The 21,103-nt window shown below is 47.3% G+C and overlaps 2 protein-coding genes across 6 annotated transcripts; one reads left to right on the forward strand and one right to left on the reverse strand.

The window, feature by feature from the left end:
* The first annotated feature begins 1,123 nt into the window (after positions 1-1,123).
* LOC120370132 (MRN complex interacting protein) lies at positions 1,124-11,667 on the forward strand. 2 transcript variants are annotated; one of them, XM_039484351.1, is made up of 7 exons: positions 1,124-1,277; positions 5,934-5,993; positions 6,092-6,189; positions 7,338-7,410; positions 7,800-7,939; positions 8,190-8,292; positions 10,065-11,667. In XM_039484351.1, the coding sequence occupies exons 1-7, from the start codon at positions 1,218-1,220 to the stop codon at positions 10,737-10,739; spliced, it is 1,209 nt and encodes a 402-aa protein (XP_039340285.1). In that variant the 5' UTR covers positions 1,124-1,217; the 3' UTR covers positions 10,740-11,667. The 2 variants fall into 2 exon arrangements, with proteins under 2 accessions (XP_039340285.1, XP_039340286.1); XM_039484352.1 differs by lacking the exon at positions 1,124-1,277 and adding an exon at positions 5,672-5,827.
* A 431-nt stretch (positions 11,668-12,098) lies between these two features.
* Positions 12,099-21,000, reverse strand: SQSTM1 (sequestosome 1). Of its 4 annotated transcripts, none has more exons than XM_039484348.1 (8): positions 20,703-21,000; positions 17,812-17,907; positions 15,777-15,895; positions 15,301-15,469; positions 14,955-15,038; positions 13,809-14,056; positions 13,296-13,503; positions 12,099-12,412 (listed from the first exon to the last, which is right to left on the reverse strand). In XM_039484348.1, exons 1-8 carry the CDS (start codon positions 20,881-20,883, stop codon positions 12,255-12,257), a joined length of 1,263 nt encoding a protein of 420 aa, XP_039340282.1. In that variant the 5' UTR covers positions 20,884-21,000; the 3' UTR covers positions 12,099-12,254. The 4 variants fall into 4 exon arrangements, with proteins under 4 accessions (XP_039340282.1, XP_039340283.1, XP_039340280.1 ...); XM_039484349.1 differs by having other exon boundaries at positions 15,777-15,880; positions 20,703-20,998; XM_039484346.1 differs by having other exon boundaries at positions 15,651-15,895; positions 20,703-20,997.
* Between the last annotated feature and the right edge of the window lie 103 nt (positions 21,001-21,103).

Below are 21,103 nucleotides of genomic sequence, written 5' to 3' on the forward strand. Positions count from 1 at the left end.
CGAGCTGATTTTCAGTGGCACTCACACTGCCCAGGTCCTGGTCACTGGTCCGGGGAACTCTGCATTTTAATTTAAATTTAAATGAAGCTTCTTAAATATTTTAAAAAACATATTTACTTTACATACAACAAATAGTTTAGTTATATATTATAGCCTTATAGAAAGACCTTCTAAAAATGTTAAATTGTATTACTGGCACGCCAAATCTTAGAGTGAATAAATGAAGAGTTGGCACAGCACTTCTGAAAGGTTGCCGACCCCTGAACTAAATGGATGAAGAGAGATTCCATTTAGCCAAGCACTGGATACTCAGTGTCTCACATTATATACCCAAAAGCAAATGAAAGAGCTGCTTGCTTGTGAACACTAACATTTCTGGATGAACCTTGAAGGTGTAATGACATATCAGTCTGAGTTGGGGAAGGCTTCTTGTGAGGTACCAAAGGTATCTGATTATAGAATGGTAGAATTTAGGGCTAACCTAGAATAGGGCCTGTTCGAGGCAGGTAGGCCTTGTACAAAGTTAAACAGTCCCTGCCCCAAAGAGTGCCCAGTGTAACTAGACTAAAGGGACACAGAGACAGGGATGCAACATGCAAGCAGAGTGATGGCAAACGTTAGAGTGGAGTTCAGTTTGGAGGATGTGCTGAGCAGAAAGACATGGCAAGGAAGGGGAGTGGGTAAGAGCCAGGGCAGGGGGAAGGAAGGAGGAAGCCTGCAGAGCAGCTGGAGTGGGGAAGAGGCGAAATGACACGGGGGACTGGAGCAGCCAGCTGCTCCTATTTACATATCCGTGCTCGGAAGGAGGTAGAAGCATCAAGAGGCGGTTTTACAAATAGACCTAAGCCGTGAAAACCACCCCGGCTTTCAGGCTGGTGCTAAACTGCAGTTCCTCAGTCAGCCGCTGGGCGGCATGACAGTAAAGCGGGGAGACAGACCCGTACAAACAAAACAGCGGTGCGGGGCCGAGCTCAGCCCGCGCCGCCGCCATTCGCCGGGCGGGGCTCTGCGCGAGAGGCGCCTCAGCAGCTCCGCCAGGGGGCGGGGTTGGCGGACTGGACCGCAGAGCGCCCAGCTGGCAGGGGGACGGTCTCTCCGCCGGAAGTAGAGGCCAGTGTGTGTGACCGGAAGCCGGGAGCGAAGGGCGGGTGCGGGGGGAGGTTCGGCGCGCGCTGGAGGGGTCTGCGGAGCTCGGCTCGGGGCGGCCGCTCCTCGGGATGGGGCAGCGGTTCCAGGTGCTGAGGTGCTGCTCCTGCGGCACCTTCCAGGTCCACCAGGTGGGGCGGCTTGGGGAGGTACGGGGGAGGGGTGTTTGGGGGGGTCCTGCGGGGGGGGCTGTGGGGGGGCCTGGCCTGGGGGGGAGGGATGTTTGGGGGCCTGGCCTGGGGGGGAGGGGTGTTTGGGGGCGGGGGTCCTGCGGAGGGTTCTAGTTGGGGGGGCCTGGCCGGGGGGGGGGGGAGGTCGGTCCTTACTCCTGGGGGAATTCCCCACCAAAGATTTACAATTCCTCACACAACCTTATAAAATTACATGTTTTATTTGTAAAACTCGTACAATACAGTCACGCGAGTTTCAGTTAATTTGGTAATTTATTTCAAAATACCCGTCAGCAAGTTTGTCCGTAACAATACAGACAACAAAAGAAATGTTTTTTGACAAATAGATTCCTTACTAGGTTTATTAATACTAGGGCTGTCAAACGATTTAAATAATTAATCACGATTAGTCACATGATTAAAAAAAATTAAGTGCGGTTAATCACGTTAAATAATGATAGAATACCATTGATTTTAACTTTTTGGATGTTTTCAAATACTGATTTCAATTACAAAACAGAAAACAAAGTGTACAGTGCTCACTTTATATTTATTTTTTATGACAAATATTTGTGCTATACACAAAAGAAATAGTATTTTTCATTTCAGCTCATACAAGTACTGTAATACAATTTCTTTATCATGAAAGTTGAACTTACAAATGTACAATTATGTACAAAAAATAACTATTCATATATAAAACAATATAGCCTACAAGTCCTCTCAGTCCTACTACTTGTTCAATCAGTTACTCAGACAAACAAGTTTGTTTAAATATATGGAGATATACCCATAATGGCCAGGGCAATAGCTGCCTGCTCCAGCGGCCCCTGGGTGGAGCTCTTCCCCGGCCCCCCGTCCCTGGCCTTGGGCCGCCCCGCAGCCCTGCCCCACCGCTGCTGGATCCCTGGCCTGGGTCAGGCCCCCCCCCCCCGCTCCCTCCGCGCCTTCCTCCCTCGCAGCGCCGCCTCGCCTGCCCCCCCTGCCTCCCCCGCCGCCGCTGCTCGTTGCCTCCCTCCTGCCCAGCCCGCCCGCGCCCCTGCTGCCCTGTCGCCTGCCTGTCCAGGCAGTTTTGCCTCTGCCCTGGCAGGGGCCCCCCTGCCTGCTCTCCCGCCCCCTCCACCTCCCAGCCCCCCCCCCAGCCCTCTCCACCCCCCACCCCTCCCCCCCCCCCAGCCCCCCCCCACCCCCCGCCCCCCCCCCCCCACAGCCCCCCCCCCCAGCCCCAGCCAGCCCAGCCCCCCCCCCCTCCAGAGCCCTAATCCTCAGCCAGCCCCCAGCCCCCCCCCCCCCCCCTCCCCCCAGCCCCTCCCAGCCCCCCCCCCCCCCCCCACCCCTAATCCTCCCCCCCCCCCCCCCCCCCCCCCCCATGAACCCCCCCATCCCCCTCCCCCCTATCCCCCACCCCCCCCCCCCCTCCCCCCTCCCCCCCCCCCCTCCCCCCCCCCCCCATCCCCTAGCCCTCCCCCAGCCCCCAGCCCCCCCGCCACATCATGAACCCCTCATCCACAGCCCTCACCCCACACTCCAAGCCCCCCTCTGCCCCTGCCCTGCCCCCCCTCCTGCATCATCTCCCCCTCCCCCACAGCCCTCACCCCCTCCCCCCCCCCCCCCCTCCCCCTGAGCCCTCCCCATCATGAACCCCTCATCCACCCCTCACCCCACAGCCCAACCCTCCCCCCTAGCCTGAGCCCCCTCCTGCATTGTACCTCATCCTCAGCCCCCCACAGTCCTCACCTGCACTCTCCTATCCCCAAACCCCTCCTCCCCCACACACACCCTTCCCAACCCCATGCACCTCCCTCTCCCCCCTCCTGCCCCAGCCCACCCAGCACCCACCCCTTCCCCCCCCCTAATCCCCCCCCCATCTGCCCCACCCAGACTCCCGCCCCCCCCCCCCCAGAGCCTTAGGCAGGTGGGGGCGGAGTTGGGGGGGGCGGAGTTGGGGGCGGGTTCTGGGCCCCACCAAAATTTTTACAAACTTGCCACCCATGGATATACCTATTTCATAGAACTGGAAGGAACCCTGAAAGGCCATCAAGTCCAGCCCCCTTCCTTCATTAGCAGGACCAAGTACTGATTTTTGCCCCAGATCCGTAAGTGGCCCCCTCATGGACTGAACTCACAATCCTGGGTTTTGTAGGCGAACGCTCAAACCACTGAGCGATCCTCTCCAATTGTCAGGAGATAATGCTGACTGCTTCGTGTTTACAATGTCACCTGAAAGTAAGAACAGATGTTCTCATGGCACTGTTGTAGCCGGCATCGCAAGATATTTACATGCCAGATGTGTTAAAGATTCATATGTCCCTTCATGCTTCAACCACCATTCTAGAGGACATGCGTCCATGCTAATGAGGGGTTTGTATAACGATCTAAAGCAGTTCAGACTGACGCATGTTCACTTTCATCATCTGAGTCAGATGCCGCCAGCAGAAGGTTGATTTTCTTTTTTGATGGTTCGGGTTCTGTAGTTTCCGCATCGGAGTGTTGTTCTTTTAAGACTTCTGAAAGCATACTCCACACCTCATCCCTCTCAGATTTTGGAAGGCCCTTCGGATTCTTAAACCTTGGGTCAAGTGCTGTAGCTATCTTTAGAAATCTCACATTGGTACCTTCTTTGCATTTTGTCAAATCTGCAAAGAAAGCATTCTTAAAATGAACAATGTGTGCTGTCATCATCATCCAAGACTACTATAACTTGAAATATATGGCAGAATGCGGGTAAAATGGAACTGGAGAAATACAACTCCCCCAAGGAGTTCAGTCAGAGATTTAATTAACGCATTATTTTTTTAACAAGCGTCATCAGCATGGAAGCATGTCCTCTGGAACAGTGGCCGAAGCCTGAAGGGACATACGAATGTTTAGCATATCTGTCACATAAATACCTTGCAGTGCTGGCTACACAATGCCATGCGAAGGCCTGTTCTCACTTTCAGATGACATTGTAAATAAGAAACCGGCAGCATTATCTCCCGTAAATGTAAATAAACTTGTTTGTCTTAGTGATTGATTGAACAAGAAGTAGAACTGAGTGGACTTGTAAGCTATAAAGTTTTATATTGTTTTGTTTTTGAGTGCAGTTACCTAACCAAAAAAAAATACATTTGTAAGTTGCATTTTCACGATAAAGAGATTGCATTATGATATTGTCTGAGATTAATTGAAAAATACTATTTCATTTATCTTTTTATAGTGCAAATCTTTGTAATAAAATAATATAAAGTGATCACTGTACACTTTGTATTCTGTGTTTTAATTGAAATCAATATATTTTAAAATATAGAAAAACATCTAAAAATATTTAATACATTTGAATTGATATTCTATTGTTTAACAGTGCGATTAAAACTGATTAATCTTGGTTAATCTTTTTGAGTTAATTGTGTGAGTTAAGTGCAATAATTAGGGTTGTAGATTAAATACAGAATTTGAGTAATTATTTTAAACTACAATACAGTAGCTTATTTACTGCACCCCTCAGAAGCAATACAAAGGCTTGGGGAAGTCAGGGTAATGGAGGAGCTGAGGGAGAGGGAAGTAATTGCTGGGAAGGATCCTAGGAGTGAACCTGGAGAGTTGTTGGGTGTGGGTGGAAGAAGTATAGAACAGTTGGGGTTTTTGGGTGGGGGATTGTTAGGGAGTTGGGAGCCTCCCCCATGCAAACTCTGGCTGACCCCTAGCCTCTCTTTCAGTCAGGCACATCTGCCCCCAACCCCATGTGTCCCTGCACCCTTACTCAGATGCCCCTTGTGTCACTGAGCTCTGCTCAGCTACCCCCATCCCCTTGTATCCCTGCACCCCCGTCTCCTTGTGTCCCTGCAACCCCGCTGAGCCACCCCTGTTCCCGTGTGTCCTGCACCTATTCAGCCCCCCACTCCAGTCTGTCCTCCCACACTAGCCCATCTAAACCCCAGTCTGTGACCCTCCCAGTAGCCCTGTGCGCCCTGCTCTGTCTGCCCACCTCATATCCCATGCCTCCTGACCTGGTCCCGCATGCAGGGAGCTGTGAGGAACGTAGCCTCTTCTCCCTATTGCCTGCTGGCTGCAATGGCCGGTGAGCCAGCTGCCCTCTGTTCTGGTGCCAGAGCAGCCCCTGGTGGGAGAAAGGCGTAACTACAGCGCCTCTCCAACATACCGGTAATGTATTTTCTGCAGAGGAAAGAAAAAAATCTGCGGGGAATGTGAATTCTGCGTGTGCGCAGTGGCGCAGAATTCCTCCAGGTGTTGGTGCTTGGGGGAAGGGGTGATCTTGGCGTGGGAGTCCTGCATGGGACTCTGGCCTGGGGGGTGTGGTGAGGTCTTGGGTTCCAGGAGGGTTAGGGTGTGGGGTTGAGGTCTTGGGGGTGTCCTGCAGCGGCTCTGGCCAAGGGGGGTCTATAGGGGTGCTCTGGCCTCAGGGAGCTGAGGCCTGGGGAGGTCTGTTGAGAGCACTGCAGGGGCTCAGAGCTCTGTCCAGCTGAAGGGAGACAAGCCGCAGCAGCCAGTGTTGGCCTGGAGCAGTACAGGTGGGTGATGTGTCCCTGTGTGCTGGGCAGTTGGGGCCTGAAGGCAAATGGCACATCCCTGCTATTAGACTCAGTGCTGATTGCTCTCCTCAAATCATTCTCTTAGGTTAAAAAGAGCAGAAAATGGAGCTGCAAAGTGTGTGGTGAGAAGCAGATGCTGCTAAAGGTGAGTGTGGGGAGACTGTTTCTTTGTGTCATGCTAGAGCTGGTGCGAGGCCTTCTCTGCAGCATCTCAGCCCTCATCTGTCTTAATTTCCTTTTCAGGCCTATGGCCAAGGCTCTGGGTCTGACTGTAGACGCCATGTCCAAAAATTAAACTTGCTGCGGGCTGGGACGGAGGTGGCAGCTGAGGGAACATCTTGGTAGAGTATTGATTATTTCTTATCTGTTCCTTTATTTTAATATGCAAGTCTCAGTGAATGCACTCAACGTATCAGACCTCTCAATGGAAACTACCTATGCTGATCTCTGGAGGGAGTGATTTTTTTACAGTTGCAAAGATGTGGAACACAGTCATGTCAAGCAGATCTTAGGGGCAAATTATCCATGGAACATATTGTCCTAACCTTGTTTTTTCACTAGAAGTCCTGTCAGATAAGTTCAGTTGATAAATTGCACAAATTGTGTTTATATAGTTCACATGCAAAAATGCAGTGGATGATCTTTGAAACTGGCCCTTCTTGTTTACTTCCTGACTGACTGGGAGTGGTGACCTATTGCCGACTCTGTTAAGCAGTGTTGCAATAGTGCAAGGGTGAGTCCCAGTACTGTCAGGTTGGGAGGCTAAATGAAAATCCCCACCTCCTTGTTTGCAGTGTTGGAATTCAAGTAGTTTCCATTAAGAATCAGTGGGCATTCCCCACCGCTAGTGCTGAGAGGTTTGTTTAATGTCAGCAGCTTGGGTGTAATGGCCACTGTGCTGGAAAAACTGACTGGTTTTCTGTTTCCATCACCATAGAATTCAGTTGTGGGAGACTGATCTCAAATTTCCTAGCTGTCAGTAGAACCTTCTGCTTGTTTGCAGTAGTCAGTCAAAACTAGCTGAAGTATGTGTAGTGCTTCAGCATTTAGGCTTTTCTATATTTTTCTGTGTGGGGAGGAAATAATTTCTGATCTCAATGGGCTTTAAGCAGAATTTGACTTTTTCCCTGATTAGTGTAGAATCTGTGGGATTAAGCAGGCTGCCCTGAAAGACACACTCCCATATCACTCATGATGATTAAAAATGAATGGGTCATTTGAGCATTGACAGTTGTAAAGGAGCCTTACTACTCTGACTGGGTAGGAAAAAGTAGGCCTTCCGCCAACCACCCAGTCCACTTGCAAATATCTGGGAAATAGGGTTTGCCAGTGGAAACAGTAACGCCTATCGTTTGCATCTGTTGTTCTGTGGACTTGTTTTCCCACATATTTTTGTTCCTGCTCTCTGTCCCTGGTGCTAATGGTTAGGTGCATATAGATACAAGACAAATATCCTAGGAACCCTAGACTAACTCTTTTTTATTTTTAGGTGTGTAGAGGAACCAGTGAATAATGACAAAGAGAACACAGGAGTTCCACAGGAAGAAAACGTGGGCAGGCAGGTAAGACACTATGAGACAAATGGTATCTACAAAGCTAAATCAATTGTAAAGTAGCAAGGAGGGTGCCATGTAGTGCAGAGGCCAGTGTTCCCTCTACATTGTTCTGAAGACTGTGTGCTAGCTATAAAACAAATGGAGGAACTAGCCTGTGAGTGGGGAGGCTCCAGGACAGTGTGTGAATGGAAAAGGATGTGTGGAAGCTCTGCTCCATGATGATGTTTTGGAACATAACCACTAATACAGCTCAGTTTGGGATCTCTTCCCATGACATGCTGAGCACACTCAATTCTTATTGAAGCCAATGAAAGTTAGGGCTTTTAGTATCTGTGGTGACTCCACCTGTGGGGGCTCCTTGGAGGAGTCATTCTGAGTCATCTACAACATTGTAGGAAGAAGACGTGGAATTCAGTCCCTTGGTCAGCCGGTGGAATAAGTATCTGCACAAGGACAGTGAAGATCAGGAGGAGGAGGTGTATACAGACAGAGAGCAGATGTACTCCCATAAAAGGAACATTGTGGAAGAACAAAGGTACAAAAATAACTTCTTCCATAATGCTTATTTTAGCTTGATGGTGAGGATTTGTTGGGCGGTATTTTGAGCATGTTCACTGAACTTCACTGAGGCTGCAGTTATCAATCCAAACTGACCTGAGGAGTGTTGGGTACTTGGAGATGAGAACCTCACCTCTTGGTAGATCTGCACTTTTTTAATCTATGAAATTTCCCATCTGAGCTAATCTAACATCTCTATGAATTCCCATTTCCTGCTCCCCCACCAGGAAACGCAAGAGCAGCTTCCGCCACAACGATGCTCAGGAGTGCTTTGAGGAAAAGGGAATTTATGGGCTCACTGGCCAAGCCAAGAAAGTCAAAACCTTTGAGGTATTTTGTTGCAGCGAATGCTTCCTACCTCTAAGTTATTTTCTTTAGCCTTATGTGTGTGCTTCATTCAAAGGTTGTTATAAGTCATTTCCCCTCCTTCCCCCCACCCTTCCTTGTAACCATCTGTTTCCGGGGGAGGCAAGAGGCAAATCTGCATAACAGTAGTTTATCTTTGAAGGTTATAGTTAGTCAAATATAGTGGTTTCTGTGTAAACTAACCCGCTCTGCCTGACTCTCCCATCAGTACAGCATGCAGTGAGTGCATGCTCCTCACCAGTAAGTTGGCTATAGCGTAGGGCTGCTGTCAAAATCTCCTGTTAGCTCAGCTTTTCCCTATTGACCTTGTATATTATGGTAATGGGGGGGTCATGTACTTATCCTAGCACCTCACAACCTTATGTATTTATCCCTTGTTCAGAATGGGGATGTGCTAACCATCCCCAGTTTACAGACGGGGAACTGAGACACTAGGTGACTTGCCCAAGGTTACACAGGAAGTCTGTGGTGGAGCATGGAATTGAACCTGGGTCTCCAACTTCCCAGGCTAGCACTGGACTTGGCTGGCCTTCCTCACTGCTCCTGGTATCATGCGTTCCTTGCTCTTGCCACAATTGGGCAGTGACTGCTTGTTGTATCAAGCAGTAACAGTGTAGTGGGTGGCTCTGGCCCTGTGGTGCAGGAGTCAGAGGGTGGTGGTAATGAATATCAAGTTTGCTGAATATACAGTCAGTGAAGAGATTTCACAAGTAATTATTTACTCTTCCCCTTTCTTAGTTTAGTTTCATTTGTCCTCTGGTTGAGAGGAGTGAAATACAACTTCAGTAAATAAAGAGCCAACCTCCAGCCCATAATTCTTACAAGCAGGCCTCCTTTTTCAAACCAGGGATTGGATGAAACTGCACCCTGGGCAGCTGACTAAAGAAGAGTTGCTGAGCTACACCCAAATACCAGATGTCCTGGTTTTCTAAGCTTTCCCAGTCTGAGCCCTGGTTGTAAACAATTTTATACCAGTATATTTTAGTTAGTGATGTGAATTTTTTTTAACCAAAATAATGAAATCAGTACAACTGCTAGTGTGGACCCCAGTTTAATAGGTGCAACTTATTCCCTCATTGAGAGGAGGAGAAAGAGGCTGGACATGGGAGACCCAGGTTCAGTGTCCTGCTCCGCTAGACTTCCTGCGGTACCTTGGGGTAAGTCACTTAGTATCCATGCTCTCCAGCTGTAAAATGGGGATAATAGCACTTCCCTGACCCTGGGGGTATTGTGAGGGTAAATACATTAAAGATTGTGAGGCACTCAGATACTACAGTGATGGGGCAAGATGAATACCTAGAAAGATAATGTATGGACAGCCCAATAGAGGTCAGGAAATCAACCAGCAGGGTTCCCCTTTCATCTGCATATTTAGGATTATATGCTGGTGACTAATTAAGTGATGTGTATTTTTATGATCTTTGTGTAAGTGAAATGAAATATTTGGATATACTCAACCTCTAGTGAAATACAATTTCAAAACACCTCCTATTCTTTGGACAGTAGAGCTGACCTGGGCAGAGTGGGTTCTGCTTCATGACTGTTCTTTTTCACCATACGTCAGAATAGCTGGCTCTGTACCAATTTCACCTCTCACTGGAAAGTGAAGTGATCAGGAATAGCAGTGAGGCTGGTTGGAAGAACAGGATTACTTCTTGTCAGTTCTGTGTTCACCAGGCTCACTGTAGTTAGGCTGTAGCACCAGCAAGCACAGCCCTTTTGTTTTCTTGTTACAGAGCAGGAAAGATTCAACAACGGTAGCTGACCAGGACGGTGGAGATTATATATGTAACAGCGTTGTGGTTCCTGCTATCAATGAGTTTTGGGTACCTGAGAATACACAAGCTCCAGAGTCAGCTAATGTCACCATGTCCAAGTGGGAGAAATTTCTCCCGTCTCCCAGCAGCTGTAATAATGGTAACATAACCCCTGCAGCACAGAAGAGCAGTTGGAAGTTAGATACACAGAGGGCCTCTGCAGGAAACTTTCTAATGCCTGATGGATATCCACAGCAGGAGGAAGATTCTGAATCTCCAGGCCCAGGTGCCCAAACTGAAAAGAGCTTCACCAACAGTAAGCAAACAGCACAGAAATATGCCTCAAAGCTTCATAGCACCACACTGGCTGCCAGGGGGCAGACTGCCTTTGATGTCAGCCATGCAGTTATTGGGGGCGTGCTTTCTGGAAAATATAAAGACTGCCTGAGTAGGGCAGGGTCTGGTGTTGCAGAGAACAATGAAGGCAGCTTATGCTTGGCAGGCACTGTGATGCCAGCAAACTATTTATCCAAGGATGCTGAGACCTTTACTTCTACAGATCCTTTTGCTAGCTCTAGTGGGGTGTCTCAGCGTCTTACTGCTCCAAGTAACAGCTTCTTTTGCACAGATGATGATTTTGATGATGATCTTTGAAAAGTTCCAGGCTCTGCACTTTGACTTTCTTGTGCTGCCACCCTCCCCCAGTGCCTGTTGGTGTCCCTAGTTTAACTCCTCTCTAGCTGCCTATTGAAATGTTACTGGGAAGGACAGAATCTCAATTCCTCACCTTCTTCCAAAGTTAGAATTAACATGGAATGAATTTCCTGAGGGAAATATCCATCATCTTTCTCTGACATTTCTGTTTGAAGAAGAAAAACTGACCTGAGATTTTTTCCTTTCAGGTAACTGACTGTTCAGAGCAATTATTGTGGGGTTTTACTGTTCACAAGTAACAGATTTTGTTTTCAATACAATAGGTTCCTCTGGTAGTGCCTTGTACTCTCCTTGCAGGTGTGTTTGAGGAGGAAGTTGAAAGGTGGGCTCTTGCCTGGCCATAAGCACTAGGTGTGCTTTTCCCCATATGGCCAGAGGCAAAGCCCTGCTGCTGCATAACTGTCACTGGCTGTAGTGTTGCTTAGGAGAGCCAGTACTTCACTAAGTGCGGGGACTACCAGTGCTCAAGGAGGCCTGGGTGATCTACTGTTTTGAAAAGTTAATTCCAGAGCAAACTGAACTAAGTGCTTCTGTGTCATTACCCCAATTGCTGCTCTTCCATTACAAATTAACAAAGAGAACGTGTGCGCGCAGAAACAGCCTCAGCTTCTACTATACTTCTCTACAACTCACGTAGGAGCCCTCACTCCTGCATTGACTGTTTTAATTGTAGGGCAGACATGGTTCAAGCTTGTCATTCCTCCTAGGGGGAGTAAAGAATTTACTAAATGAGTGGGAAGTGTAGCTATTCTCTCCAAGGGCTTGGACTTTCCTTTGGACTAGTAGGTGCTATTGGGTTGCTGGCAAAATAAGGCAAAAACCCTCCTCTGATACTTGTGTAAATAGATGCGCTAAGGTAGAGGGGTTGCTAAAGCCCTGAGAGCTGAAGCCGGGTAGTCCAGGGATCAATTTTTTATGAGACAACCTCCTGTGTGTAAGCTTCTGCCAATCCAGGGCTGCTGTGTGTTCTGGAGTAGGTGCCACCCCAGTTGTCTACTCTCTAAAGAGAGGTTAATCCTACTCTTTTCTAGAACTCTTGTCTTCCACTTTTTATTTAGGATTAGATCAAGCACCCAGCACTGCTGTAGGTATAGAACAGTCACTGTAACATGAGAAGCAGTTCCAGTCACAGCTTCTAGAGACCATTGATTAACTTCTTTACGTTGCCCAAGACACTGAGTTCTTCCAGGTTAGGTATTCTTCCTAAACTAAATTCCAACCAAGATGTATTAGTGTGTTGCAGTTTGTCCCTGGAGTGGCTAGGTTACCATGCCGCTTTTACAGTCAAGTAATCTGATATTTCACAAACAGACAGAAAATATTTATTTTTCCCCCCCCAGCATGGAAACAGAGACAGACAGTGACACCTCTGATAGGGAGACATGCATCAGTGTAGAACTGCTGTTCAGTTTTTCATTAGTTCACAGGAAAGTGCTCTAGCCTACACAAATGCCATTAGGAACGAGGTGGTTGCTTGGAATACTGGATGGTATCCAGTGCTGCCCCAATGTCATATTTCTTTGCCTGTAGGAGACGGGTCAGCCATCCACCATCATCAGAGAAACCCATGGAGAGCATCTGAGACAGAGATTCAATCAGGCGGGGGTCTGCTTCTGTTAAAATCAAGAGTTATGAGTACAAAGTGGGATTATAGTTACAGTTTAACAAACACAGCAAGAAGCTGAGGGAACTTGTTCTGTACCCACAAAACAGCAACTGTACTGTGTTATACAGCGAGGTAGTTACTTATCAAGGCTATATCCTTTGACCTGGTTTCCTAAAGAACTTAATTCTTGATGCCATATAGTTCAACAGCACCTGCCTTATTGTAAATGCATGATCAAACTTGACTCTAGCTATTCTTCATGTAAGGATGCTGGAGATCAGGCAGTAGCTATTATGGCCCAGCATTCCATTACTGGCTCACCCTAGAAAGGGCCATCTTACTCTTATGAGCTGCTCCTTAATATCTCTGCCCCTAAGAAATGCTGTCCTTGCTTTCTGTTAATTAACTGCCTTTTTCAGGTTAGCTAATTAAACTATGGTTCATTCATCCAACTGCTTATAGTTAGTAGTGGTGGAATATCCTTCTTAAGAGTCTCTTAATTGCACACACCCCACTATTTAGTTTACTACTTCCCCATAAATCTTGGGTGTTTTCCAATTTTATTTGGTGCATCTGGCAGCATTGGTCAGTTTGTCTAGTAATTTTTCATACAAACTGAAGTGAGGTGAAAGTGACAAGCTACATGTCATCCAGAGCAATACAAAACACTCACCCTAAAGTTAACTAGCTTCTAACACCACTCCAATGAAATGCTGCAAGAGGTGGCAACAAGGTAGTCTTAGCTGTAGTGTAGCCATAGACAAGGTTTTCTGCTCTTTGTTCTTACAACCCATGTGATGGACAGTGTTAAGGTCCTTCGGCTAGCAACCCAAGAAATAATAGGCTTCATTGGAAAGGGACAAATGGTTGACCAAAATAAAGCTACTAACCTGGTGGGAGATGTGGATAGAGTGCAGCTTCTCGCAGTCCTGTAGGTCCTGGTCTAGGGGGAACCTGAAATGGGTCTAAAGAGCTGGGACCCTGTGTCTCTGGAATTTGGAGAGACTGCAGTTCACCTGTGGAGGGATCCACTTCTTTTGAAGTTAAGTGGGTCCAGTCTTCATCACCCCCTGCAGAACTACTGGATTCACCCTGTTCCTGTAAGTGTAAAGAAAAGAGAGCCAACGTCTTGCACAGTTCTCCAGAGTAAGATGCAGGCTCTGCTATTATCTACCATCAACATGAAACAGGTTCATTCCTTTCCTTTACTGAGAGGAGTTTATGGGATTGAATGCTAAGATCCCAACAGAAGTAGCTACTCACAGATCTATCTACACTGATTTGTGCTATTAAAATCCATTCCAATGATGCTACTTAGTTTATAGTAGTAAGAACCCATTATGGCTGTGCCTAGTGGCAAAAAGGAATTTGTCATGTCTCATCTAGTAAAGGAATTCACATACCTGTGACAGGAAGTTGCTGACTTCCATATCTGTGGAAGAAGGCTCTATCACCATCTCCTGCATCTGCTCAGTAATAGAATCTTCTCTCTCAGTGACAGGTTCTTTACTACTCCCTTCTGGTTTGGTCTGGCCATTCTGGCTAGTGGAACTGCCTCCAGGCTCAGAATCACTCTTCTGTGAACTTGGAAAAGGGGGAGTCACTTTGCTTTTTTGTCCCCCATGTTCCACATCAATATCTACTTCAATGCCTAGGAAAAAACAGTTGAGGGGAAGAAGAGTCAGTACATTTGTCTCCGAAGTACAGTCCTGGAAGTTCCTTCAGTAATCTCATATTAATCCTAGTTATTTTAAATGGGGGGGGGGGGGGGTGTGTGGAGAGAAAGAGGAGAGGAGACCATTCTGTTTTCATCTACAGCTTCTCATCCCCTCCGGGATACTTCAAGGTAGAAATCTAGCACTTAAAGTGCCAAGTTGAGCACCAACTCAGTGCACATTTTCATGTATACGGTTGTACACATGCTTCATCTGCTCATGTCAGAGAGCGCTGCTCACTACATTTAGAGCAGGGGTTGGCACACCACCTCTGAAAAGGTGGCCAAGTCTTCATTTATTCTCTTTAATTTAAGGTTTTGCGTGCCAGTAACACAATGTTTAGAAAGTCTAACAAAAACTATTGTATGTAAAGTAAATAAGGTTTTTAAAATGTTTAAGAAGCTTCATTTAAAATTAAATTAAAATGCAGAGCCCCCTGCACCAGTGGCCAGGACCCGGGCAGTGAGAGGGCCACTGAAAGTCAGCTCGTGTGCCACCGGTTGTCTACCCCTGATTTAGAGGATGACAGAGGGAACTATTATTTACACTCAGAGGAGCCTGATGAGTCACTTGAGTCACCACTGATTCTTCCCAGTTAAATACTGACATTACACAGTAAAGTAGCATATGCCTCATCTTTTGCTTCAGTCTGAAGAATGACACTCAATGTCTCTAGTATGTTTGTTGGAGAACAGACCACATCTCAGTGAAGCAGCTGAGTGGCCAGAAATGGCTCAGGTCTCCTGTGAGGCAGAAGTAAGCCACTGTTCCTGTTGATACAAGCTATGATAAAATGCTGGATTTGGGATAGCAGATTAAAATAAAGTCACTTACCAAGAGGACTCAGCATGGCTGCAACACTCTCCCCAACATTCTTCAAAAAGGTGACGTGGTCCTGTGGCTGACTGTTAAAGGCATCTTAAACAAAACCAATCACTGCATGTTAACAAAAATTAAGAGTACACTGTGCATCTATTCTTTCCTCAAGTTCAAAGAGGGGTTTTGGTAATTCTACCAGACAATCCAATCACACACCCCTTTCAGTAGTCATTACATTCGAGCAAATCTAGTTTAAAAATACTTAAAAGTATAAAACAATCTAAAGACTCCATACTACTATGCAAAAGTGATCTGTTATTTTACCCTGAATACTTCATTGACCAAGTCATTCCATCCTTACCTTGCTCAGGGTTTGGATTTTCAGGTGCAGCACTGCCTTGTGCCTGCCCAGAGTCCTGCTCAGGGTTTCCACATGGAGTGGCAGGGCTAGGGTGCCCCCAGCCATGTATCCATGCAAAGGGTGGAACCCCATGTCTCATCTTACGAAGCCAGCGACCTCTAGGAAGCCACTGGGGGGGGAAGGGGAGGAGAGAGAAGAAGAAAGTTATGAGTCCACATATTTAGACAGAATATTTTAAGTATAAACCACAAGATACAGCTGCCTGTTACCTACAGTTTTACATTTAGCTGTCCTCTACAGGCTCCCCTCTAGACCAGTCTTTCCCCATGCTAGAAGTTAGTTTTGCTCACCTCAAATGGATTGAGCAGCGGGCTTTGAAACATGATCATGTTGTGCTCCTTGTGGATGCCTTTCCCCTCACAGGTGCTGCATAGGTCATAGTCTGGGCAAATAGTGCATTTGAATCGAGCACCTACCACTGGTCCTTCACAGCCATCACAGATCACATTGGGGTGCACCACATTGGGGGGACGCTCCTGGTTGCACTGTGAACGGTGCTCACGTCTGCACTCCCTTTTCTCTAAAAAGAAAATGCCTTTATAGTGCAAAAGAAACAGGTAGATTTCCATTTTAATTATTTAAAGGAATAGGATCGGTTGAAAGTTTCTATTTTAGTACAGAATATGCACACACTAGCTTTTGTCACTGAAGCCCTACTAATCAGAGGTGCCCATGATGCCTACTTATGCCCTATTCATAGGAATCGTATTGAATAGGAGGATTATAAGTGGAAAGTGATGGAAGGAGCTGTCTGCACTAGGATAGTTTAAGAATCCCTGCATTAGTGTGTGTATGTATGTTACTTACACTACTGTTTAGAGGTTACAGAAACAACTGGATTTTAGGGGATTACTACTTCTGAAATAGATGAGCATTTGTTTGAGTCACATTCCCAATTATTTTAATTGATGCCTTGTACCTCTCAATCTTCAAGCCATTATTTTTAGAGTAAAGTTCTCCATTTGCTTTCATCTTTCCATTAGCTTATCTGTACTCAGGCAAGAGTGCCGCTTTTAAAATTTAAGTGTAGTCCTAGTTTTAGGAAGTCATGTGATTCCCTCCTGAGTCTGGCAAACCTTTTCTACAACTCCATCTTAGACTACTGCATTAGAGGTTTGGCTCAGACAAGAATTGATGATCTTGCCCTCAACTTTTGCTGCATACCACAACCTCTAGTCTGTAAGAGCAATTATTTTTCTTTTGGTATTTTTCTCTTCCTTCATTAGTCAAGATACTGCTTCTACCATGCTGATCGTTGTATGATTTAGACTAAAGTCATATGCAGGAAAAAGCCAGCATAAATCTGGATCAGAGTATGATATGAACTATTGACTAGACTGGTCTCAATAACTAATTCTCATGTGAATGGGTATTAAAAAAACCAAACATGCAAGAGTCCTAGAATAAGAGGCCTGCATTGCTGAATGTATTGCAATTGCTAGTGTCCCGCTCTTAAAATCAGAGCCAGATGTCAGCAATGCCCCTCAAGTGTTATGGACCAGCTTCTCCAGATTGGATTTTTACATTGTTGCTCATATCACTCCAGTGCAAGAATCATTAGAGGACTGGTCCTCAGAACTAAGTTGTGCATTAAGGAAGTAGTTTTACATCCCATACCTACACTTGAGAAACAGATTGTGTTTACATTACATTAAGGCTGAGAATGGATAACCTTTTTTTCCCCCCACTTCATCAGCCTTAACTTCCACAGTCTATTCCATTCCTTAACTTGTACCATGCCAGTACAAAGATCCATCAAGTTTGTGCCCCATTGTTCCAGGCATCATGCAAACATCAATATAAACTTTTCAGAGAAGTTAAGAGAAAACAAGCAGGTTTAACAGATAGGAAGGGACGGACCAGTGATCTGTAAATCTGCAAACTGTGCATGTGTCAGTCTTTGAAGCTATGTGACAAGAGTGAAAAAGTACATGTAAGCACTGACTCGAACCATCAGAGTGCTACTATAAGGTATGTTAAAATGCTAGTAAAACCAGAGAGGAGTACTAAATGAGTCATGATTAAGAATGAAACTGCACACCCCTTCTCACTGGTGGATAGTGCTAGTGAAGGTCCAGCCATGTTATTTTTTTCTTAAAGTAACTATCCAATAGTGTGAATTTTGTAGTAGAGTAGAATCTGACAGTGGATTTGCTAGTTTATTCCCTGCTCAGCAAAATGGAATAGAGTTCCTCCAAGCCCATAAACACTCTTTATGCTTTGTTCACCCTACCCTCAAGGGACCCATATCACAGTGCCATCCTTGTAGCAAAGGAGGGCAAGCGTGGTTCCTTGCCTATTGCTCCTGAAGCAGCCAGTGTGTGATAGAGTACCCGAGGAAGGGTGAGCTCTGAGTACTACCTCTGCCATACTCTAACTCATGATAGAAGCACAAGGCCAACCATGCGTCTCTTTGTGGTGGTATAGAGGCTGTCAAGACCAAAAGGTTACCTTTGATGTAAATACGAAAAATGCCATCCTTCACATATGGCAATGCCATCTTGAGTTCATCATCACTGGAGAAGGCAATCATGTCCCCATCTTCATCTGGAGAAAACAAACAGAGATTAATAAACTGGATAGAAGTGATAATCAGGAAGAGATGCAAGTAAATCCTTGTTTTCATACAGTGACTTATGCTCAGTAGTCTTAAGTATTTTGCTAAGAATGGATACTAACAATCAAGCAACACCTCACTGCTTTGAATGTTAGAATCTGTTAGACTAAAAAAAGTGTTGATTATCTACCCTCACCTCACCAATGGCCCTTGGTTCTTACTCACAGAACCCAGATTAGGCAAAAGAGGACAGTAAAACCTGTTCCAGTAAAAAGCTTTATCTGTCATGTTGGGGAAATGCAGGGGTGCTGGTAAAGCAAAAATTCCAGTTAACTAAGAGGGAGGGAGTTTGGGTGCAGGAGGCAGAAGATTGGGGTGCAGGAGGAACTTCGGGGTTCCAGATCCAGGCCGCACTCACCTTGAGGGGCTCCCCACAAGCAGCAACCTATTCTGTCTGCTCCTAGACGGAGGCACAGTAGGCGGCTCTGTGCACTGCATCTGCCCACAGGTGCCACCCCCACAGCTCTCATGGGCCATGGTTCCCAGCTATTGGGCACTGCTGAGCCAGAGCTCAGGGCAGGGGCTGTGCGCAGAGCTGCCTAGCCACACCTCCGCCTAGGAGCAGCCAGGACATGTCACCACTTGTGGGGAAACCACCGGAGGTGAGCACTGCCTGGATCCAGCACCCCAAAGCCCCTCCTATGCCCCAACCTCTTGCCCCAAGCCCCTTCCTGCACTCAAACTCCCTCTCAGAGCCTGTGCTCCCTCCTGCACTCCAAACCCTTGTGGCCGTTCCTCTGTATAGGAGCAGCAGAGATATGTCGCTGCTTCTGTGGCGCCACATGGAGCCAGGTACAGAGCCAACCGGACTTTCAATGAAGATCAGAAATGCTGGTTTATAGAACTTTCTGATTGATAAAGTGCCAAATAAAACAGCTTTTACTGTACTTAGACCCAAAGTTTAACCTACTTGACTATATAGTGTTGTAGCCAAGTCAGTCCCAGGATATCAGGACCAACTTCTGTTGGTGAGAGACAAGCTTTCAAAAGCTCTCTGTCACCAACAGAAGTTGGTCCAATAAAAGGTATTACCTCACCCACCCTGCCTCCCTACTTGAGAGTACTGTAGTTTGTTTGGTACGGAAGTATCTTCTGTTTACACACCCACCACACTGGCATAGTTTTAAAGACACACGCACTGCAGCAATAGTATTTAAATAAGTCTCACTGTGTCTGCAGTACTACATTGCCACAGCAGCAACTCCCAGGAAGAAGCTAGGTTGCAGAACTGTATGTGTTCTTAAGAACTGGCAGTGGTGGGAACTGAGAAAAATCTTATAAGGAAGCCATTTCACAATAAACGAGTTAAATATCATCTAAAGAAAACAGGCTTCTGAGTGTAAGATACTTAAGAACTAAGTAGTTAGCACTGAAATATATGTGCTCTTTGATCAGCATAAAGTCACTGTATGAATAATACTTTAAAGGAAGTTTGATACAGTCTCACAGAGAGAAGTGGGCAAGTCTCAATGCTTTGCCGACTTGCTAAGAACTGGTCTAGAGGCTAAAGACATGGATAAGAAAGTGTGAGATGGATATTGTGTGAACTGAACTTCAGTTCGTGTTAGTGAAGGGTTGGCAGAACAGCAGCAAGAGCTTTTCCTTCTGTATTTGAGCTAAGACAAGTCTCATTTTATGTACTTTCCTTCTAAGGCTGGTCTTCACCCACAGTGCTACAGCAGTGCAGCTATGCCATTGCAGCACTTTAGTGAAGACGCTACGATACTCCTGTCAGCATGGTTAATCCACCTCCCTGAGAAACGGTAGCAATGTCAACAGTCCACATAAGGCTGTCCACACATCGGGGAGGGATGGGGTGTTAGATCACTATAACCAAGTGGCTCGGGGTGGAAAATCCACACCCCTGAGCGATGCAGTTATACAGACATAAGTTTGTAGTGTAGACCAAGCCTTAGGGTGACCAGGCAGCAAGTGTGAAAAATCAGGGCGGGGTGGGAGGTAATAGGAGTCTCTATAAGAAAGAAACCCAAAAAAAATCAGGACAGTCCCTATAAAGTCAGGACATCTGACCACCCTACAAGCCTTAAGCATTTACAGAGGTACAAAAAAGCTTATGGAACTTGTGTAAGGAAGTTAAGCTCTTAAGGCAAGACTGCAGCACAAAGCATTGTTCCAAGAGCTATTTGGTGTGCCTGTTTTCCTTCAGGGGAGCAGCCAGGTCCCCTCTGGGGCATACCGTATCGGATAGAAATTATATCAAGCTCTTAGTGACATACAGTGGCATCCTCCCTTCCTCTCTGAGGCATTCAACCTAGACTAGAACTTAAACTCTTATTTATCAAGAAGCCTGTGACGTTTCATTACTGCGTGTGTGAGATCTCTGCCGAAAACAACAGAGCCTGACAAGCCACGCCCCAGGCCTAAAATCAGCTGTGCCGCCGCCAGGATCTGAGTGTAGACACACCCGAAGTCACGCCACCGAGTCGGCTCAACCCCCGGGGTTACTGTTCAATCACAAGCACTCGCTACGGTGCGCCCAAACTCGGGGGGGTGTGGGGGGGGGATAGAGGCTTTTCTGCCCCCATCCGTGACCCCAGCGCTCTGGGGACAAGCCTCCTGCGCAGGGCTCGCACCCCAGCGGGTCAGGGGAGTTCGGGGGGCCCCAAGGCGAACCCTGCAGGTGTCCCTCTGCCGCCTCCTGTCACCACACCGGAGACCCCGGGCCTCGGTCACTGGGACCCCCCCGCGGCCGCGGGGCGCTCACCCTTGTAGTTCATCTGGAAGGTGCCGGGGGCCGCGCCGGCCCGCAGCAGCCCCGGGAAGAGCTCGCAGACCTTGTCGCGCACGGCCTGGTAGCGGGCGGGCGGCTCGAGGGCGAAGCGGCGGATCTCGCGGACCGTCTCCTCCTTGCCCAGCAGGTAGGCCTTCACCGTCAGCGCGGCCATGGCGGGGCTGTGGCGCAGCAGGAATTGGCGGTGGCGGGCTGCTGAAGCTGTAGCGAGAGCGCGGCTCGGACCCGTCAGCTCCCTCCGCCCGCCCGGCCGCCTTATAGCCCGGTGGCGGCGGAAGGCCGGGCCTGAGCCGGGAAAGTCCCCACCCCTCGGCACCCCGCTAGGGGGAAGGCAGGGCGGGACCCAGCGCGACTCGGGCACCTTCTCAGCGCCC

This window comes from Mauremys reevesii, linkage group 8, assembly GCF_016161935.1.
Source record: "Mauremys reevesii isolate NIE-2019 linkage group 8, ASM1616193v1, whole genome shotgun sequence".
Lineage (NCBI taxonomy): Eukaryota > Metazoa > Chordata > Testudines > Geoemydidae > Mauremys > Mauremys reevesii.